At 49.6% G+C, this 16,083-nt stretch overlaps 1 protein-coding gene across 1 annotated transcript in view; it reads left to right on the forward strand.

Moving 5' to 3' along the window:
• DNAH1 (dynein axonemal heavy chain 1) overlaps positions 1-16,083 on the forward strand; it is a 79,656-nt gene that overhangs the window by 19,129 nt on the left and 44,444 nt on the right. Inside the window, exons 8-15 of the mRNA XM_047776179.1 lie at positions 9,250-9,407; positions 10,646-10,857; positions 11,425-11,723; positions 13,150-13,300; positions 14,040-14,233; positions 14,327-14,552; positions 15,041-15,160; positions 15,533-15,615. Coding sequence (XP_047632135.1) covers positions 9,250-9,407; positions 10,646-10,857; positions 11,425-11,723; positions 13,150-13,300; positions 14,040-14,233; positions 14,327-14,552; positions 15,041-15,160; positions 15,533-15,615 — 1,443 coding nt within the window. The remainder of the gene's footprint in view (positions 1-9,249; positions 9,408-10,645; positions 10,858-11,424; positions 11,724-13,149; positions 13,301-14,039; positions 14,234-14,326; positions 14,553-15,040; positions 15,161-15,532; positions 15,616-16,083) is intronic.

Consider the following 16,083-nt stretch of genomic DNA (forward strand, 5'->3'; position numbering starts at 1 on the left):
TCCAGAGCTGCTGCAGTGACAATGCCAGATCCTTAACCTGCTGTGCCACAAGGGAACTCCAGGTTTAATGCTTTTTAAAAAAATTATACTTGATTTACAATGTTCTGTCAATTTCTGCTATACAATAAAGTGACCCAGTTATATATATATATGTGTATATATATATATATATACACATATATATGTATATGTATATATATATATTCTTTTTCTCACATTATCCTCCACCCTGTTCCATCATAAGTGGATGTAGTTCCCTGTGCTATACAGCAGGACCCCATTGCTTATCCACACCAAATAAAATAGTTTGCATCTCCTAACCCCTAAAGTCCCAGTCCATCCCACTGATACCCCATACCTTGGCAACCACAAGTCTGTTCTCCATGTCCATCAGCTTGTTTCTTTTCTGCAGATAGGTTGATTTGTGCCATATATTAGATTCCACATAAGTGATATGTGGTATTTGTCTTGCTCTAACTTACTTCACATAGTATGAGAATCTCTAGTTCCATCCATGTTGCTGCAAATGGCATTATTTTGTTCTTTTTTATGGCTGAGTAGTACTCCATTGTGTACCACATCTTAATCCATTCATCTGTCAATAGACATTTAAGTTTTTTCCATGTCTTGGTATTGTGACAAGCACTGCAATGCACATAGGCAAACATGTATCTTTTTGAATGAAAGTTTTGTTTGGATATATGCCCAGGAATGGGATTGCTGGATCATATGACAGTTCTATATTTAGTTTTCTGAGGTACTTCCATCCTGGTTTTCCATGGTGGTTGTACCAATTTACATTCCCACCAACAGTGGGAATTCCCAGCCCACGCATGTGCAGAGAAAGATATTCCCATGGTGATGGGCCCTTCCTCTTCTCGCCCTCCTCAACAACGGCGCCTTGTTTCTGCGGGCCCAGGCCTCCTCCGGGGTTCCCTTGGCTGAGGCACTCTGATTCCCAGCCTGTGGCACACTGCTCCCTAGCCCCTCAGGCTCTCTCCACACAGCCAACCCTAGCCCTCTCAGACAATCCTAGTACTTTCCCTAGAACTGATCTAGGGCACTCAGTACCTTCCCCAGCGTCTCAGGCTGTGGTGTCCGGGGGCTGTGGTACTGATGGTCTGTGCAGTTCTCTCTCTGCTTTGCCTTCCTCAGTCCAGCAGCTGTGCTTTTTTCTGAGGGTTTGAGGTCCCTCCTTCTTGGCTCATCTCCCCATCAGGTAGGTGGCTTCCCAGGGTGTGGGTGAGCTCTTTCACAGCTCCTCTCAGGAGTGTTGGTCCTATCCTGATTCCTTTTTTCTCTTCTCTCTCTCTTTTTCCCCCCCTTTTGTTCTGCCCAGTTATGTGGAGTGTTTCTTGCCTTTTTTGGATGTTTAAGGTCTTCTGCCAGCATTCAGTAGATGTTCTGTGTGAATCATTCTACATGTGGATGTTTTTTTTTTGACGCGTTTGTGGGAGAAGGTGAGCGCCATGTCTTACTCCTCCGCCATCTTCCTAATTCTTTTTTGATCTGAATTTTTCTTTGTTTGCTATCAGAATCATAACCTGGCTTTTTTGTTGTTTTCATTTTCCTGATATATCTTTACCCATCCATCTTTTTTTTAGCCCTTCTAAAGTACTTTGTTTTATTGATTTATTTTAAAAAAAGGTTTATTGGAGTACAATTAATTTAACAAGGCTGTGATGAATTCTGCTATAGAAAAAAGTGACCCAGTCATACTAAAGTAGTTTGTTTTAGATAGGTCTCTTGTTATCAGCAGTTTTACTTTGTGAATCAAATTTAAAATGTTTTTCTTGGCGTTCCCTTGTGGCTCAGTGTATTAGGGATCCGGCATTGCTACTGCAGTGGCTCAGGTCACTGCTGTGGCATGGGTTTTATCCCTGGCCCAGGAACTTCCACATGCCTTGGGTGTGGGTATCAAAGAAGAAAAAAATATTTTTCCTTCAAGAAGTGTGTTAATCTCATTTATTTTTATTGACATGACTAATGTTTGATCTCAGTACTGTCATATTATTTCATATTAATAGTATTATGAGTATTACAATACAATTCTGTGTTTTTCTATAAAATGTGTTTTCTTTTTTCTTTTACTTTTTAAATTTCTTTTGGTATTGTTGACTGCAAAAAATGCACAACTTAAAAGGTGAGAGTTATGTTTTACTTGGTGGGCAAAACTGAGGACTTAAGCCTGGGACACAGCTTCTCAGCTAGATCTAAGGGACTTTTCCAAAGAGGTAAGTGAGGAGCCAGGATATATGTTAGTTTTTGCAACAAGGACAAGGTAGTCAGAATGTCAAAAAATTACTGTTAATTAAAGAAAACCAGACATCTCAAGTTAAGGAATTTAGCACTTATCTATGAATGGGAAGTTGCAGGAGTCTGTGCTCATGAAATCCTTCCTTTGATAAGCACCTCAGCACTCTGGGGCCAGTACCCTTGGCTTTCTCATCTTGGGTCTCTTCTGTGTGCACTGTCTGGGGTTGGTTGCAGCAGCTGACCACTAGATGGCAAGCATCCTGTTCCCATCCTGAGTTCCTTCAGGGCCTTACCACTGTGAGGTGATGGCTTGATGTTTGGAACATCCTTTGTTTACTGATATGGCAGGCAATATTTTTTTTCATTGACAGCATTTAGGACAATCTATATCTTTATTTTCCTTTATTTATTTATTTATTTTTGATGTGTGACATTTATTTATTTATTTTATCACATCTGTAGTTGTATAATGGTCATCACAATCCAATTTCACAGGATTTCCATCCCACAACCCACCCTGCGGTATATGGAAATTCCCAGGCTAGGAGTTGAATCAGAGCTGCAGCTTCTGTCCTATGCCATAGCTACAGCAACATGCGATCCAAGCCACATCTGTGACCTACACCACAGCTCACAGCAATGCTGGATCCTTAACCCACTGAGTGAGGCCAGGGATCAAAGCTGCATCCTTACAGATAATAGTTATAACCAGTTAAGCCACAATGGAAACTCCCAGTATCTTTATTTCAGTCGTATATTTTGTGCCTTTTTTTTTTTTTGTAGTGCTCTTAATCCCCTGCTTCCTTATTTAACCTTTGTCTATCTACTTTGTCCATTTTTATATGTCCTCTAACCTCTTCCTATTTCCTATGCAAAGGTACTTGATCTTGTTTTATATTCCTCATTCTTTTTCCTCCCATTTTTATTTGCCTCTTTCTACTCAGTTTTTTTGTTTGTTTGTTTTTGTTTTTTGTCATGTCTGTGGCATGTATAAGTTCTGGGGCCAGGGATTGAACCTGGGCCACAGTAGTGACTCAAGCCACAGCAGTGACAGAGCCAGATCCTTAACCTGCTGAGCCACCAGGGAACTCATCTACTTAATATTTTAACATAATATTCTTCTCTATCTTATTGTTAATATTAAATCTACAATATTACATGTGTGAGCCTTTTTCCTGAAGTCTCCTCTCTCATCTTGTAGGAGAGGGCAGAAATCTTTTTCCTTTTATCCTAGGTTCTTGGCTGGGGCTCTGTGACAAAAGACAGATAAACAAGAGAAAAACATTCAAATGTATTTAATATAAGTTTCATGTGACATGGGAGCATTCATAAGAAAATGAAGACCCAAAGAGGTCTAAGCATTTTAGGCTAGGTTTGATGAAGAATGGAAAGAATGGGAAATGTGATAGGAGAAAAGGATATGACCTAAGTGAGTAACCTGGGGGAACCTGAGCAAGGCCTGTTCATTCTGGTTTCTCTTGGCCTCACTCCATCTAGGAGCTATGGCTGTCCCTTTCCTCACACAGTCTAATGACCTGCTTCAGTGGAAAGCCAGAGAATCCTTCCTGCACCTGCCCTTTTTCTGATTCCTTCAGCTTAGAACATTCTCTGCCAAAGTACCATATTTGGGTATTGTATCCTGAACCGCATCAATCTCTTGGTTGGTTGGAGCTCCTCTTCTAGTAGATTCCTCATAAAGGACTTAAGGATATAATGTTCCTAGATTTCTTGCATGTTTAAAACTTGAAGTACAACATGACTGGATATAAGAATCTTAGTTTATACTTTTATTTCTTGAGGGTTTTTTTTTTTGTCTTTTTGCTATTTCTTGGGCCGCTCTCACGGCATATAGAGGTTCCCAGGCTAGGGGTCCAATCGGAGCTGTAGCCACCGGCCTACGCCAGAGCCACAGCAACGCAGGATCCGAGCCGCGTCTGTAACCTACACCACAGCTCACGGCAACGCCGGATCGTTAACCCACTGAGCAAGGGCAGGGACCGAACCCGAAACCTCATGGTTCCTAGTCGGATTCGTTAACCACTGCGCCATGATGGGAACTCCTCTTGAGGGTTTTTTATTATTTATTTACTTATGTATTTATTTATTTATTTATTTTTGTCTTTTTAGGGCTGCACTCATGGCATATGGAGGTTCACGGGCTAGGGATCGAATCGGAGCTGCAGCTGCTGGCCTTCACCACAGCCACAGCAATGCCAGATCCGAGCCACATCTGTGACCTACACCACAGCTCAGGGCAACGCTGGATCCTTAACCCACTGAATGAGGTCAGGGACTGAACCTGCAACCTCATGGTTCCTAGTTAGATTTGTTAACCACTGAGCCATGACAGGAACTCCTATTTTTTATTTTAAAGCTATTCTCTTGTTGCCTAATTTTTTATGTTGCTTTGGAGACATCTGATGTCAGTCTAAATCTCCTTCCCCTTGTAAGTTTCCAGGCTAGGGGTTGAATATGAGCTACAGCTGCTGGCCTACACCACAGCCATAGCAATGCTGGATCCCTTAACCCATTGAGTGAGGTTGGGCTCAAACGATTTCCTCATGGATACTAGTCAGGTTCTATACTGCTGAGCCATCATGGGTACTCCCACAGTGGCCCTTTTAAATATGTAGATTCAGATATTCTTTTATTTCTGAAATATATTCTTGAATTATAGTTTTAAGTATCTATTGTTTTGTTTCTCTTCATCAGAGATTACATTGTATCTATTTGTATGTCCCTATCTATCTATCTATCTATTTATCTTAACATGTTGCTTCTTCTTTGCCTATTTTTTTTTTCTCTTAATTTGGCCAGCCTGCAGCATGCAGGAGACCTGGGGCCAGGGACTGGACCCATGCCACAGCAGTGACCCAAGCCACTGCAGTTACAACATTGGATCCTAAACCTTCTGAGCTACCAAAGAACTCCCATTTTGCCTATTTCCAGTTCACCTACTTTCTGATCCTTTTCTGTTTCTTCTTTTTCTCATTTTCATTCTCTTGCTTATATTCTTAACTTTTTTCAATGTATTTTATTACCTTTTTAAATTTGAATTGATTCTTCCTTGGATACTTTGCAGTTCAGCTTTCCTTCATGAGATAATTTCCATTTTTTTTCTCCCTGAGTCCAATTCAATATTTTCTTTTCTTCCTGTTATTTGCTTATTTCTCTTTTTTTTTCATATGCCCAAAAACCTTGAAGAGATTTAGTTCAGTTTTAAGTATTGTGTTAGTTTTATTCTGCTTTGTCTTTTTTTTAAGGGTAGGTAAGAATTTTCATCAATTGTTTTTCTTATAGTAGCTTTATATAAATGTAGTCTACTTTTCTAGTTCCAGGGTGCCCTCTTCTGTTAGTGCAGTGAACTCATTTATTTAAAAAGAAAAAAATGGCTCTGTGTGTGTGTGTGTGTGTGTGTGTGTGTGTGCGCGCGCGCGCGCGCGCGCGCATGCGCGTTGGGGGGACTAGTTGTGTGTCCTCTTATCTCGCAGGACTCTAATTTTCATTTTTGCTTCTTTCTCCCTCACCCTCCAATCTCCAGAGGACTCTTATTCCCTTTTACTTCTCCCTCATAAGTCATGCCTTTCAGAGAGTGCTACCTTGAATGCATGCAGCTAAGTCCCTTGCCTGTAGCACGTGTTCTCATTTACCAGGACCGTCCTTCAGTATTTTTACTGTTAGGAGAGACCTTCTCTTTCTGAAAAGATTTTAGAGCAACCTTGGGTCTACCATAATCCCCTCTTCTGCACAGTTTTTCTCAGACTGCTCTTGTTCTCCATGAAGTCTTAGAGCTGTAGTGGGAGAGAGAGTGTACTGGGAGTTGATGTTTATTTTTCTAGTTAAAGATAGTGTAACCTTGGGCATTTTCTTTCTTTTTCTTTTTCTTTTGTTGTCTTTTTGCCATTTCTTGGGCAGCTCCTGCGGCATATGGATGTTCCCAGGCTAGGGGTCTAATCGGAGCTATAACCGCCGGCCTATGCCAGAGCCACAGCAACGCGGGATCCGAGCCGCATCTGCAACCTACACCACAGCTCACGGCAATGCCGGATCCTTAACCCACTGAGCGAGGGCAGGGATCGAACTCGCAACCTCATGGTTCCTAGTCGGATTTGTTAACCACTGTGCCACAACAGGAACTCCAGGGCATTTTCTTTATTCTAGTTATGCTAAAGGTATGAATGTGGGTAATGTTCTTTGTTCTTGATTTTCTTTCTTTTCCTTCCCTTTTAAGAATGTACTGGGAGGGTGGACTGATATAGCCTCCATTATCTTGGTTGTCTAGAATTCTATCGCTTAAGTTTTATATCAGTTCGTATCTCTTTGGCTATAAGTTACAAAGATCCTAGGCTTAGATTGGTTTAAAAAACAGGGAAATTCGCTACTTTACCTGTAAGAAGAAATCCAGTGCAGGACGTCCCAGCTTGGACTTCAGGGCTCGCTCTGTCTCTGGTGTGTGCTGGCTTTGCCTTCAGGGAGGATGGCAGCAGCACTTGCAGAGGTGCATGGCCCACAGTCCATCAAGTTCTGTGTGGATTGGAGTCCTTAGAAGCAGAGCCTTTTGGGGAGGTTTGTGTACATGTGGTTTTTGGATGAGGTCCTCCCAGGAGGGTCTATAACGGAGTGAAGCTGGCAGGATATGATGGAGGAGGTGGCCAGGCAGAGTTGGAATTTCAGGAGAAGTCTAGCCTCTGCAACCCCATGGGGAACTCTGGAGCATGAGTGACACCACAGAGTTTGTCCTGAGGGAGACAGGACAAGTGGCATGATTCTTTAGCTCTGCATCAGTTGTCAGTCAGTCATAACTGGATGTCATCACTCCTAAATAAATACAGTTGGGACAAACCCCACCGGGATCAGCATAGACTAGTTGAGATGGTGTACCCCTGCAGCTGGGGATGCTTCATCTTCTCCTGAGTCCAGCGAGAAAGGAACAAATTCTACAACAAAAAGTGAGGTGCAATTAGGAGGCAGTGGACATCCAACAGGCTGCCAGCCATTTGTGTGGCAGGTACACATCTTGTACCAGGACTGGGGCACAGCGGTGAGCACCCCCAACAAAGGGCCCCCGCCTGGCTCTCAGGCCAGCCAGGAAGACAGGCAGTGAATAATCTGGGTGACTGGGATTCTGATGGGTACTGTGACAGCAGAGGGAGGGAAGGAAGCAGAGATATCTCAGAAAAGCTGCTTATATCAGGTGGTGAGAGGAGGCCTCACCAGGGTAAAACTTTGAGGTGAGGCAAATGATGTAAGGGGAAAAGAGGATTCTGGTTGAGGGGAAAACAGTGCTGAATCTGGGAGGTGGGGACACATTTGGGGGTCATGAGGAGCATTATGGGTCACTGTGGCTGGAATGGAGCAGAGAGGGCAAAGTAGCCTGGGAGATGTTGCAGAAGGGGGCTGGGCATCATTATGCAGGTGGTGACAAAGAGCACGCCCTGTGGAGGGCTTTGAGCAGAGGACGGGCCTAAGCCATTTAGGTGTTTAATTAATTTTGGCCTTGGTGTGCAGTGGCTTAGTGTGGGATATCATTTCCTAGACCAGGGATTGAATTTGACCACAGCAGTGAGAACACCAAATCCTAACCAGTAGTGCACCAGGGAACTCCCCTACATGTTTAAAATATCTTCTGTGTTCCTGTCACGTGGAGAATGGGTTGTAAGGGGGCAAGAGGGGAGGGCACCGTGGTCAGTGAGGAGACTAACAGTATCATCCAGGCTGGAGATGATGGTAGTGGCTGGGGCCAGGGCAGTGGCTGAGGAGTAGGGAAGAAGTAGATACATTTGGAGTTTCTTTGGAGATGGAGCCAATGAGATCTGCTTGTGGTCAAATGTGCCAAATGCATAAGCAGCAGAGGAGGAGGCAACAGGGCTCACCCGGTTTGGCTTGGGTGCCTTATGCTGCTGAGTGTGATGACAGAGGCTGGGACTAGGCAGGGGCAGAGAGAGAGGCTTGGCCTTGCGTGTGGTGAGACCCCACCCCCACCCCAGGGGTGATGCTGAGTGGGCAGTAGATATGCTGGGGAGACTTGCTGGTTCTCAGGGAATCGAAGGACCAGGTGGGCTGCCTGAGGAGAAGGGGAAGGGCTAGAGCAGAGGAAGGACTTCAGGGCTGAGTCCTGGGACAGGCCAACATGTAGAAGTCAGGGAGGCAAGGAAGAACCAGCAGAAGGTGTCCTAGGAGTCCTGTGAAGATAGCTGCAGGGAGAGATGAGAGTCATCAAGTCAAATTTCTGGGTGTCCAGTGAGATGAGGATGGCTACCACTGGATTGGATGATGTGCCTTGGAGGTGGGGGAGGAGAGAAGAGGTGAGGGGGAGGAGAGCACCCGCTTTGCCATAAAGGGACAAGAAGGGATGGAAAATTCATAGGAGGACGTGCAACCAGGGTACCCTTTCTAATGGTGGAAGACACTGGCGTGTGTGTGGGCCACTGGGACGGACCTGGCAGGAAGGATGGAGGACGGAGGTGGCTGAAAAGAGGCAGAGTGGGTGGAGCTCAACTCCAAGGGAGGCTCTGATGGGTGTATCTTCTACTGTGGGGAAAGGAGCATCTGGAAAATGGGCCTGTGGATCTGAGGGTGAGCGATGAGGTTCCTGTCTGATGGCTTCTGACTTCAGGGTGAGATATGAGGCAGTTAGTAATCCCTCTGGAGTGGAAGCCGTGTCGTGGCTTTACACAGAAGGTGAGAAACAGCCTTTTCCAGGTTTGAGGGATGAGATGGATTTCTAGGCTGTGTTAAGAGCCTGACAATGAGAAGCGAGAAGCAAAATGGGCAGATTCAGGGACTGATGTGATGTGGGTAGTGGGTAGCATGAGACAGTCACGATAGGGCCTGGGGCCCAGGAGGAGGTGTGCACATGAATGCAGAGTGGATGCCCCAAACTCATGTCCTCAAGTCTGCAGAGTAGAGCCTGGGACCCGGCCAGCCTGCAGTGTGGCGGTGGCAGGGTTCATGGAGCCCCCTGACTCCACCCTCTCCTGTCGCCATGGACAGGGTTCTGGAACACCTCAGCAACCTCTGCAGAGAAGTGAACCTGGACTATGAGCGCAGTATGAACAAGATCACCTTTGACAAAATTGTCTCCTCCAAGCCTGAGACATTCTCCTACGTGACCCTGCCTGAGAAGGAGGAGGAGAAGGTGCCCACACAAGGTGATGGTGGCTGGACAAATGTGGGCCCATGGCCTCTCCCTCTGGGACCATAAACCAACATTCACCTCCCCTGTCTCCAGCATTCATCCCCCTTTCCCACCTGCCTGGAGAGTGGGGGTGGAGGGGTGGGGTGTGTGGATGGGCTGGGATGGAAGAAGGCTCTTTTTTTTTTTTTTTAAATATTTTCTAGGGCCGCAACCATGGCATATGGAGGTTCCCGGGATAGGGGTCCAATCAGAGCCGTAGCTGCCGGCCTACACCACAGTCTCAGCAATGCGGGATCCCAGCTGCATCTGAGACCTACATCACAGCTCACGGCAAAACCGGATCCTTAACCCACTGAGCAAGGCCAGGGATCGAACCAGCAACCTCATGGTTCCTAGTCAGATTCGTTAACCACTGTGCCACGACGGGAATTTCTGTTTTTTTTTGTTTGTTTGTTTGTTTTTCTTTTTAAGGCTCTTTTAAAAATAGTAGTCTCGGAGTTGCCATTGTGGCACAGTGGGTTAAAAACATGGTGTTACAGCAACTGTGGCATGGATCCAAGATTTGATCCCAGCCTGGGAACTTCTATATGTCCCAGGTGCAGCCAAAAAAAAAAAAAAAAAGTATTGTGAGTGGTGTGGAAGCAGCAGGGGGAAGTGTGGGCAAGGAAAGCATTTGTCCAAAGTAGATGAAAGAGCTCTGATTCTCTGGCCTAAGGACATGGAGTCCTCTCTTCTTCCAGTAGCAAGAGCAAGTTGCCATTCCTGCAGCCCCATTTGACATGTGGAAGACCGAGTCTCAGAGCTCTTTACTTTAAGCTCCCTGAACCCTGCCACAGCTTCCATGTGTGTGAGTTGCCCAGGAAGCTGGGGTGGGGTGAGGTGAGGCCATGGGCATTTCCAGGGCCCTGGGGCCTGTGCCTTCCTTTCTTGGTGCTCCAGGGCAGGCCCCACATGGGCCCCAGGGTTGTGTGCAGGGTTGTATGCCCACGGTTCTTACCCACCTCAAAGGGCGCTGTGACCCAGAGGAACCTGGGAGGAATTTGTTTATCTACCCGAGAGTGGGCACCTCACTGCAGGGCCATGGGGTCCCCAGTTAGGCCGTTGGGGAGGAGGGGTTCCGGGGACATGGGCATCTCTTCTAGGGAAGAGGCAGGAGTTGTTCCCTCCATCAACCCCCTGTAGATCCATCCCGACGACCCCTGGTACATCCAAGGCCGACCTGACCTTGGCCCTCGGCCCCAACCCCCACAGGGCTGGTGAGTGTCCCCAAATACCCTTTCCGGGAACAGAAGGCGGACTTCACCTTTGTGTCCCTGCTTACGCGGTCGGAGGTCATCACAGCCCTCAGCAAGGTGCGGGCTGAGTGCAACAAGGTGACTGCCATGTCCCTCTTTCACTCAAGCCTCTCCAAGTACAGCCGTCTGGAAGAATTTGAGCAGATCCAGTCACAGACCTTCTCCCAGGTGTGTGGGCATCTAGGGCACAGGGGGCAGCAGCCAGTCATGGCCTCGGAGCCCAGCTCCACAGCCAGCAGCCTCAGGAGGCCTGGGGTGGCTCGGCTGTTAGAGAGCCCCTCCTTTCCTTAAAACCAGGTCTTGCCTCTTTTTAGACCTTGTGGGAGGCTGTGACAGGAGCCAAGAGGGATGGTTCATCTTGAAGTCATTTTCTCTCCCAACACTGGTGGCCTCTGAAGCAGACTCCTGGTCTTGGAAGACAGACACCAGCCAGCCTAGGAGGAAAGCTCCTCCTCTCTGCTCCACTCTGGGCCTTGGTCTCTCTTTCTGCCTCTGTCTCTGTGCCTCTGTGTCTCTCCCTTGGCTGGAGGAAAGCCCTGTTTTGCAGCCCCTCTGTCCCTCCCTCCTCTGAGCAGCCCTGGTCTGCAGGAGGTCACAGGGGGCATTTGTTGGCAGGACTTGGCAGTAAGCTGGGGTCAGAGGAGATCCTTCCATGGTCATCTGAGTCTAGACAGTCCCTGAGTGAGGAGGCTGAGGCCAGTGGGACCCCCGGGTGACCACCTGTGGCCTCTGCAGGTGCAGATGTTCCTCAAGGACACCTGGATCAGCACACTCAAGGTGGCCATGCGCAGCAGCCTGCGTGACATGAGCAAGGGCTGGTACAACCTCTACGAGACCAACTGGGAGGTGTACCTCATGTCGAAGCTGCGCAAGCTGATGGAGCTGCTCAAGTACATACTGCAGGACACGCTGCGCTTCCTGGTGCAGGACTCGCTCACCAACTTCTCCCAGTTCATCAGTGATACCTGCTGCAGTGTGCTCGATTGTACCAATGACATGGTCTGGGGCGAGGACTTCATAAATAGCCCCTACAGGTGGGGCCCAGCTAGGCAGAAGGCACCAAAACTGTTCCTTGCCAGGTGCTGGTGGCTAGGGCAGTGCAGGGTGGGGGGACCAGGGCAGCCAGAGTTGGGGGCCCAGCACTGTGGGGTCCTGGATGCCAGGGGGAGCCTGGCTCCTGCCCCATTTGCTGGGGAATATTCCACTAGCTCTAACTGGCAAGTCTTGTGGTGACCTCCATATCTCAGTCAGCCACTGAGCTCCTTAGCTGAGAAATGTTTTTTGAGCACTTGCCATAAACCAAGCAGGGTTCTAGGGGAACAAGAGGGGCACAGCCCTTGCTCTCATATGGGCACAGACAGCAAGCAAATAAATAAGACACAATCATTGCTGATCTTGCCAAGGGCTGTGACAGACGGGGGTGGGGTGCCTTGCCAGGGGGTCAGGGTGAATGTGGCATCTGAGCCAAGAACTGAGCACAAGAGGAAAGTAGCCATGAGGAGTTGCTGGGGCAGAGGTACCAGGTGGAGGGACCAATGCATGACACAGAAGGGAGATAGGACTTGGGTCCGTCAAGGAAAGAAAGGCTGGCAGCTGCAGCTGGAGTGAGGAGGGCAGGGAGGGCTGATCAGGACGACGTGGAAGAGGGTTGCAGGGACCAGGCCAGATTGTGCAGAGCTTCTTGGGGTCTTGGTTGGGGCCTGGGTTTATTTTAAGGGTCGTCCTCAGTCATCAGCAGGGAGAAACCATCTGAATTACAGTTCAAAACTCTGCTCTGGATTTGTGGGGGCAAGTGAGGCCCTCCCACAAAGTAAGCCCCACAAAGAGAAGTCAGACTTAAGACTCTTGTCATTGTTGAGACAAGAGGTGACAGGGTCTGGATGGGGCAGATTTAGGGCAGGATTTGGGTTTGGCTGCAGGAGGACATCTAGCAGGAGGAGGGCAGGGGAGGAGACATGGCTGACTCCTGGAGTTGACCAAGCCCTGGTGGGTGGGTGGCTGGTGGGAGTCAGGGGACATGGAGCGTCTGAGATGCCCATTTGAGGTCAGGGTGGTGGGTGATTGGCAATCCAGAGTGTGGTTTGGGGATGCTTGGCTGGGACCCAGGCTTGGAGGTCGTTGCATGGAGCCAAGGATGGTGGGCTTCCAGGGAGAGTGTGGGCACCACAAGTGCCCAGGGTCTGGGCAACGTACCTTATGACCTCAGGACCATGCAGAGGTTCTCCTTCTCCCTGGTGCCCATGGGCCTATGGGCAAGTGGCAGGAATGGAGAAGCCTGTTTGGCTGGTCTGGGTCTTCCTCTCTGGTAACTTGGAGCTTTCTGGGAGGGGAGCAGAGGCAAGTTTCATGTGTGGAGAAGTTGAGAGCCATCCTGCTGGCCACCAGGGCAGGGGCTGGACCTCCTGTATGCAGACCTCTTCAGGCCCTTGCCCACTGTCCGCCCGGCCACTGCCCCCACAGGCCCCGCAAGAACCCCCTGTTCATCGTGGACCTGGTGCTGGACAGCTCAGGGGTGCACTACAGTACGCCGCTGGAGCAGTTTGAGACTTCTCTGCTCAACCTCTTTGACAAGGGCATCCTGGCCACCCATGCAGTGCCCCAGCTGGAAAAGGTACAGTGGCACTTTGAGGGCTGGGCACTTGTGCCAGGTGCTGCCTCAGTGACACAGCAGTTAAACTTTATCACAGGCCTCCCACCAGCCCGGCAGTGTGCTCAGCCCTCTCATTCCTGAACAGCTCATTTAATCCTCACCATAAACTGAACTGGGAGCCATTAACACCCCCGTTTTGTAGATGAGGCTTAGAAAAGTTTAGCCCAAGGTCACATAGCTGCTAAGGATCACACCTATGGTTTCAACTAGGCTTGCTCACCCTCCCCTGCCACAGCCAGGTCTGCTAACTTGATGCTAGCCCCTGACCTCTCTCTTCTGCTCAAGATGTAGACATAGACCAGCCTCCTCTCCCGGGACCCTTTCTCAATAGTTCTCAATCATCACCACAGCATGGCTCACCACCCCAGGCCCAAGACCCTCTGGAACCCCAGTGACCTCTGTCTCCCTTGCTGATCAGTCAGAGTCATCACGACCTGGCTGCCCCATTGGCACGGGGGCTGAGCCAGGCAAGGCGGAGGAACATGCTGCTTTGGGGGGGCCTCATGGGATTTCCTGCTTGTATTACTCTACCATCCCATCTAAGAGACATGGCAGCAGACCCTCTCCCCCTGGCCCCACCATGCTCTCTGTGTGCTTGGCCACACTGCTGCCCACTCATTCTTTGGATCACATTCTAGCCCCTCTGTCTGTTTGCCCTGTGGCTCATCCAGTTCTGCGCCCCTCTCTCTTTGCTCTGCAGCTGGTGATGGAGGATATCTTCATCAGTGGCGACCCCCTGCTGGAGTCAGTGGGGCTTCATGAGCCGCTGGTGGAGGAGCTGCGGGCCGTCATTGCCAATGCTCTGCGCAAGGCCATGATCCCACTCCAGGCCTACGCCAAGGAGTACAGAAGGTACCTGGAGCTGAACAACAATGATGTTGCCACCTTCCTCAAGTACGTATGTGTTTGAGCATGTCCATGTGTCTCTGTGACCTCCACCCACCCTCTTACCATCCCCTGCTCCTCGTGGATACCTGCTGTCTACAGGGCCTTCCAGACACAGTGCCCATCGGCTGAGGAGGTGCGGGGGGTGGTGCTCACCCACCTGCAGGAGAAAGAGATCCTGGACAGCTCACTGCCCAGCAGCATCATCATCGGACCCTTTTACATCAATGTTGACAATGTCAAGCAGAGCCTGTCCAAGAAGCGCAAGGCCCTGGCCACATCCATGCTGGACATCCTGGCCAAGAACCTGCACAAGGAGGTGGATGATGTAAGTGCCCACCTGCTTGGCCCCAGTGACTACACCAACTCACACCAGTGCACACACAGTGAGCTCCCACAAGCAAGGCTCAGGGGTGTCTGCAGACTGTCAGGCCCATGGAAGGGTCTGGAAGTCACCCTGCCTCAGCCCTGCCAGGAGTCTTATGGGAGGTCCCAGGAGGTGGGGGCTGCTATCTTTTTCCCTGGACTTGTAAAGACCTGGGAAGCTCTCACGAAGGTCACCTTGAGATGTATCATTTTGCAGAGCTGATGGTGTACAGGTGCAGGAGGCTGGGGAGGTGGAAATGCACTGGGTGACCCTCAGCTCCCCAGTGAGTTGGCTGACAGCATCCCTTCTTGGAATGCACTGCAGGGTGTAGTGGAGTGGGGACAGTCCCCCCCAAGTGGGAGGACACTTGGACCAAGGATGATGAGCAGGCCCTAGGGAAGGCAAGAGAGGGGCTTACAGACTCCCCAGCACCCTCTCCCTCCTGCCAGATCTGTGAAGAGTTCCGTAGCATCAGCCGCAAGATCTACGAGAAGCCCAACAGCATTGAAGAGCTGGCGGAGCTTCGTGAGTGGATGAAGGGCATCCCGGAGAAGCTGGTGGGGCTGGAGGTAAGGCAGGCACATGGGGGCTGGGGGGCTGGGGACAGGCAGGGTCCTAGAGGCTAGGAGTAAGGTAGACACACAGAAGACTGGTGGGCTTGCAGGATTATAAGGCCGGGTGCATGAGGGGGATTCAGAGCTATGCTGTCTGGGAGGTCAAGAGGGTGGAGGGTATGGAGGTTCGGGGTGTGTTGGCCACGGCCTTTGGAGCCCTGAGCCCAATGCTGACTTTATACCCAATACCTCCTCTGCCTGCCCAGGCCTCCCCTCTCTGGAAGAGAGCAGCCTCTTCCTAGCACCCTACCCCTTTGGGGAGCCTGGTCCTAGTTATCCTCCCATGCCCCAGGCACACATAGTTCTCCTCACTGCTTATATATGCAGGAGCGGATTGTGAAGGTCATGGATGACTACCAGGTCATGGACGAATTCTTTTACAACCTCAGCACAGATGACTTCAATGACAAGTGAGTGGGGTGGATAGCAAGAGGTGGGGGTGGGGGTAGGTATTGAGCCAATGTGGCTGCAGGCTCTGCGGCCACAGCAGAAATGTCCTGCCAAGATGTCCGAGGCCTCAACTCCACACAGGCCAGGTGGGCATTGGGCAGAAGGAAATCATTTGGGCCTCTTGGTCTAAGGACCCTGCTGCCCCCTACGCTATCTCCGTTCTCTGTCCCATCATCGACGTGACATGCACATGTTCACTGGGCCTAGGATCCCCTTATTTGTGGTTGGGGCCTTTGGGGGTCCTTGGGAGCATGGAGAGAAGGCAACACTCAGCCTGGTGGGTGATCTGTGATGGGGGAGGGGGTTACTTGTCCCCACCCAGCTCAAGAGCCTCATGGGAAACAGCCTTAGGTTGGGACTGCCTAAGAGATGCCCTTCCCAGCCTGTCTTACAGACTGGGGGTCACTGGGGCTGAGTGATGGGCACTG

Source organism: Phacochoerus africanus, chromosome 1 (assembly GCF_016906955.1).
Source record: "Phacochoerus africanus isolate WHEZ1 chromosome 1, ROS_Pafr_v1, whole genome shotgun sequence".
Taxonomy (NCBI): Eukaryota; Metazoa; Chordata; class Mammalia; order Artiodactyla; family Suidae; genus Phacochoerus; species Phacochoerus africanus.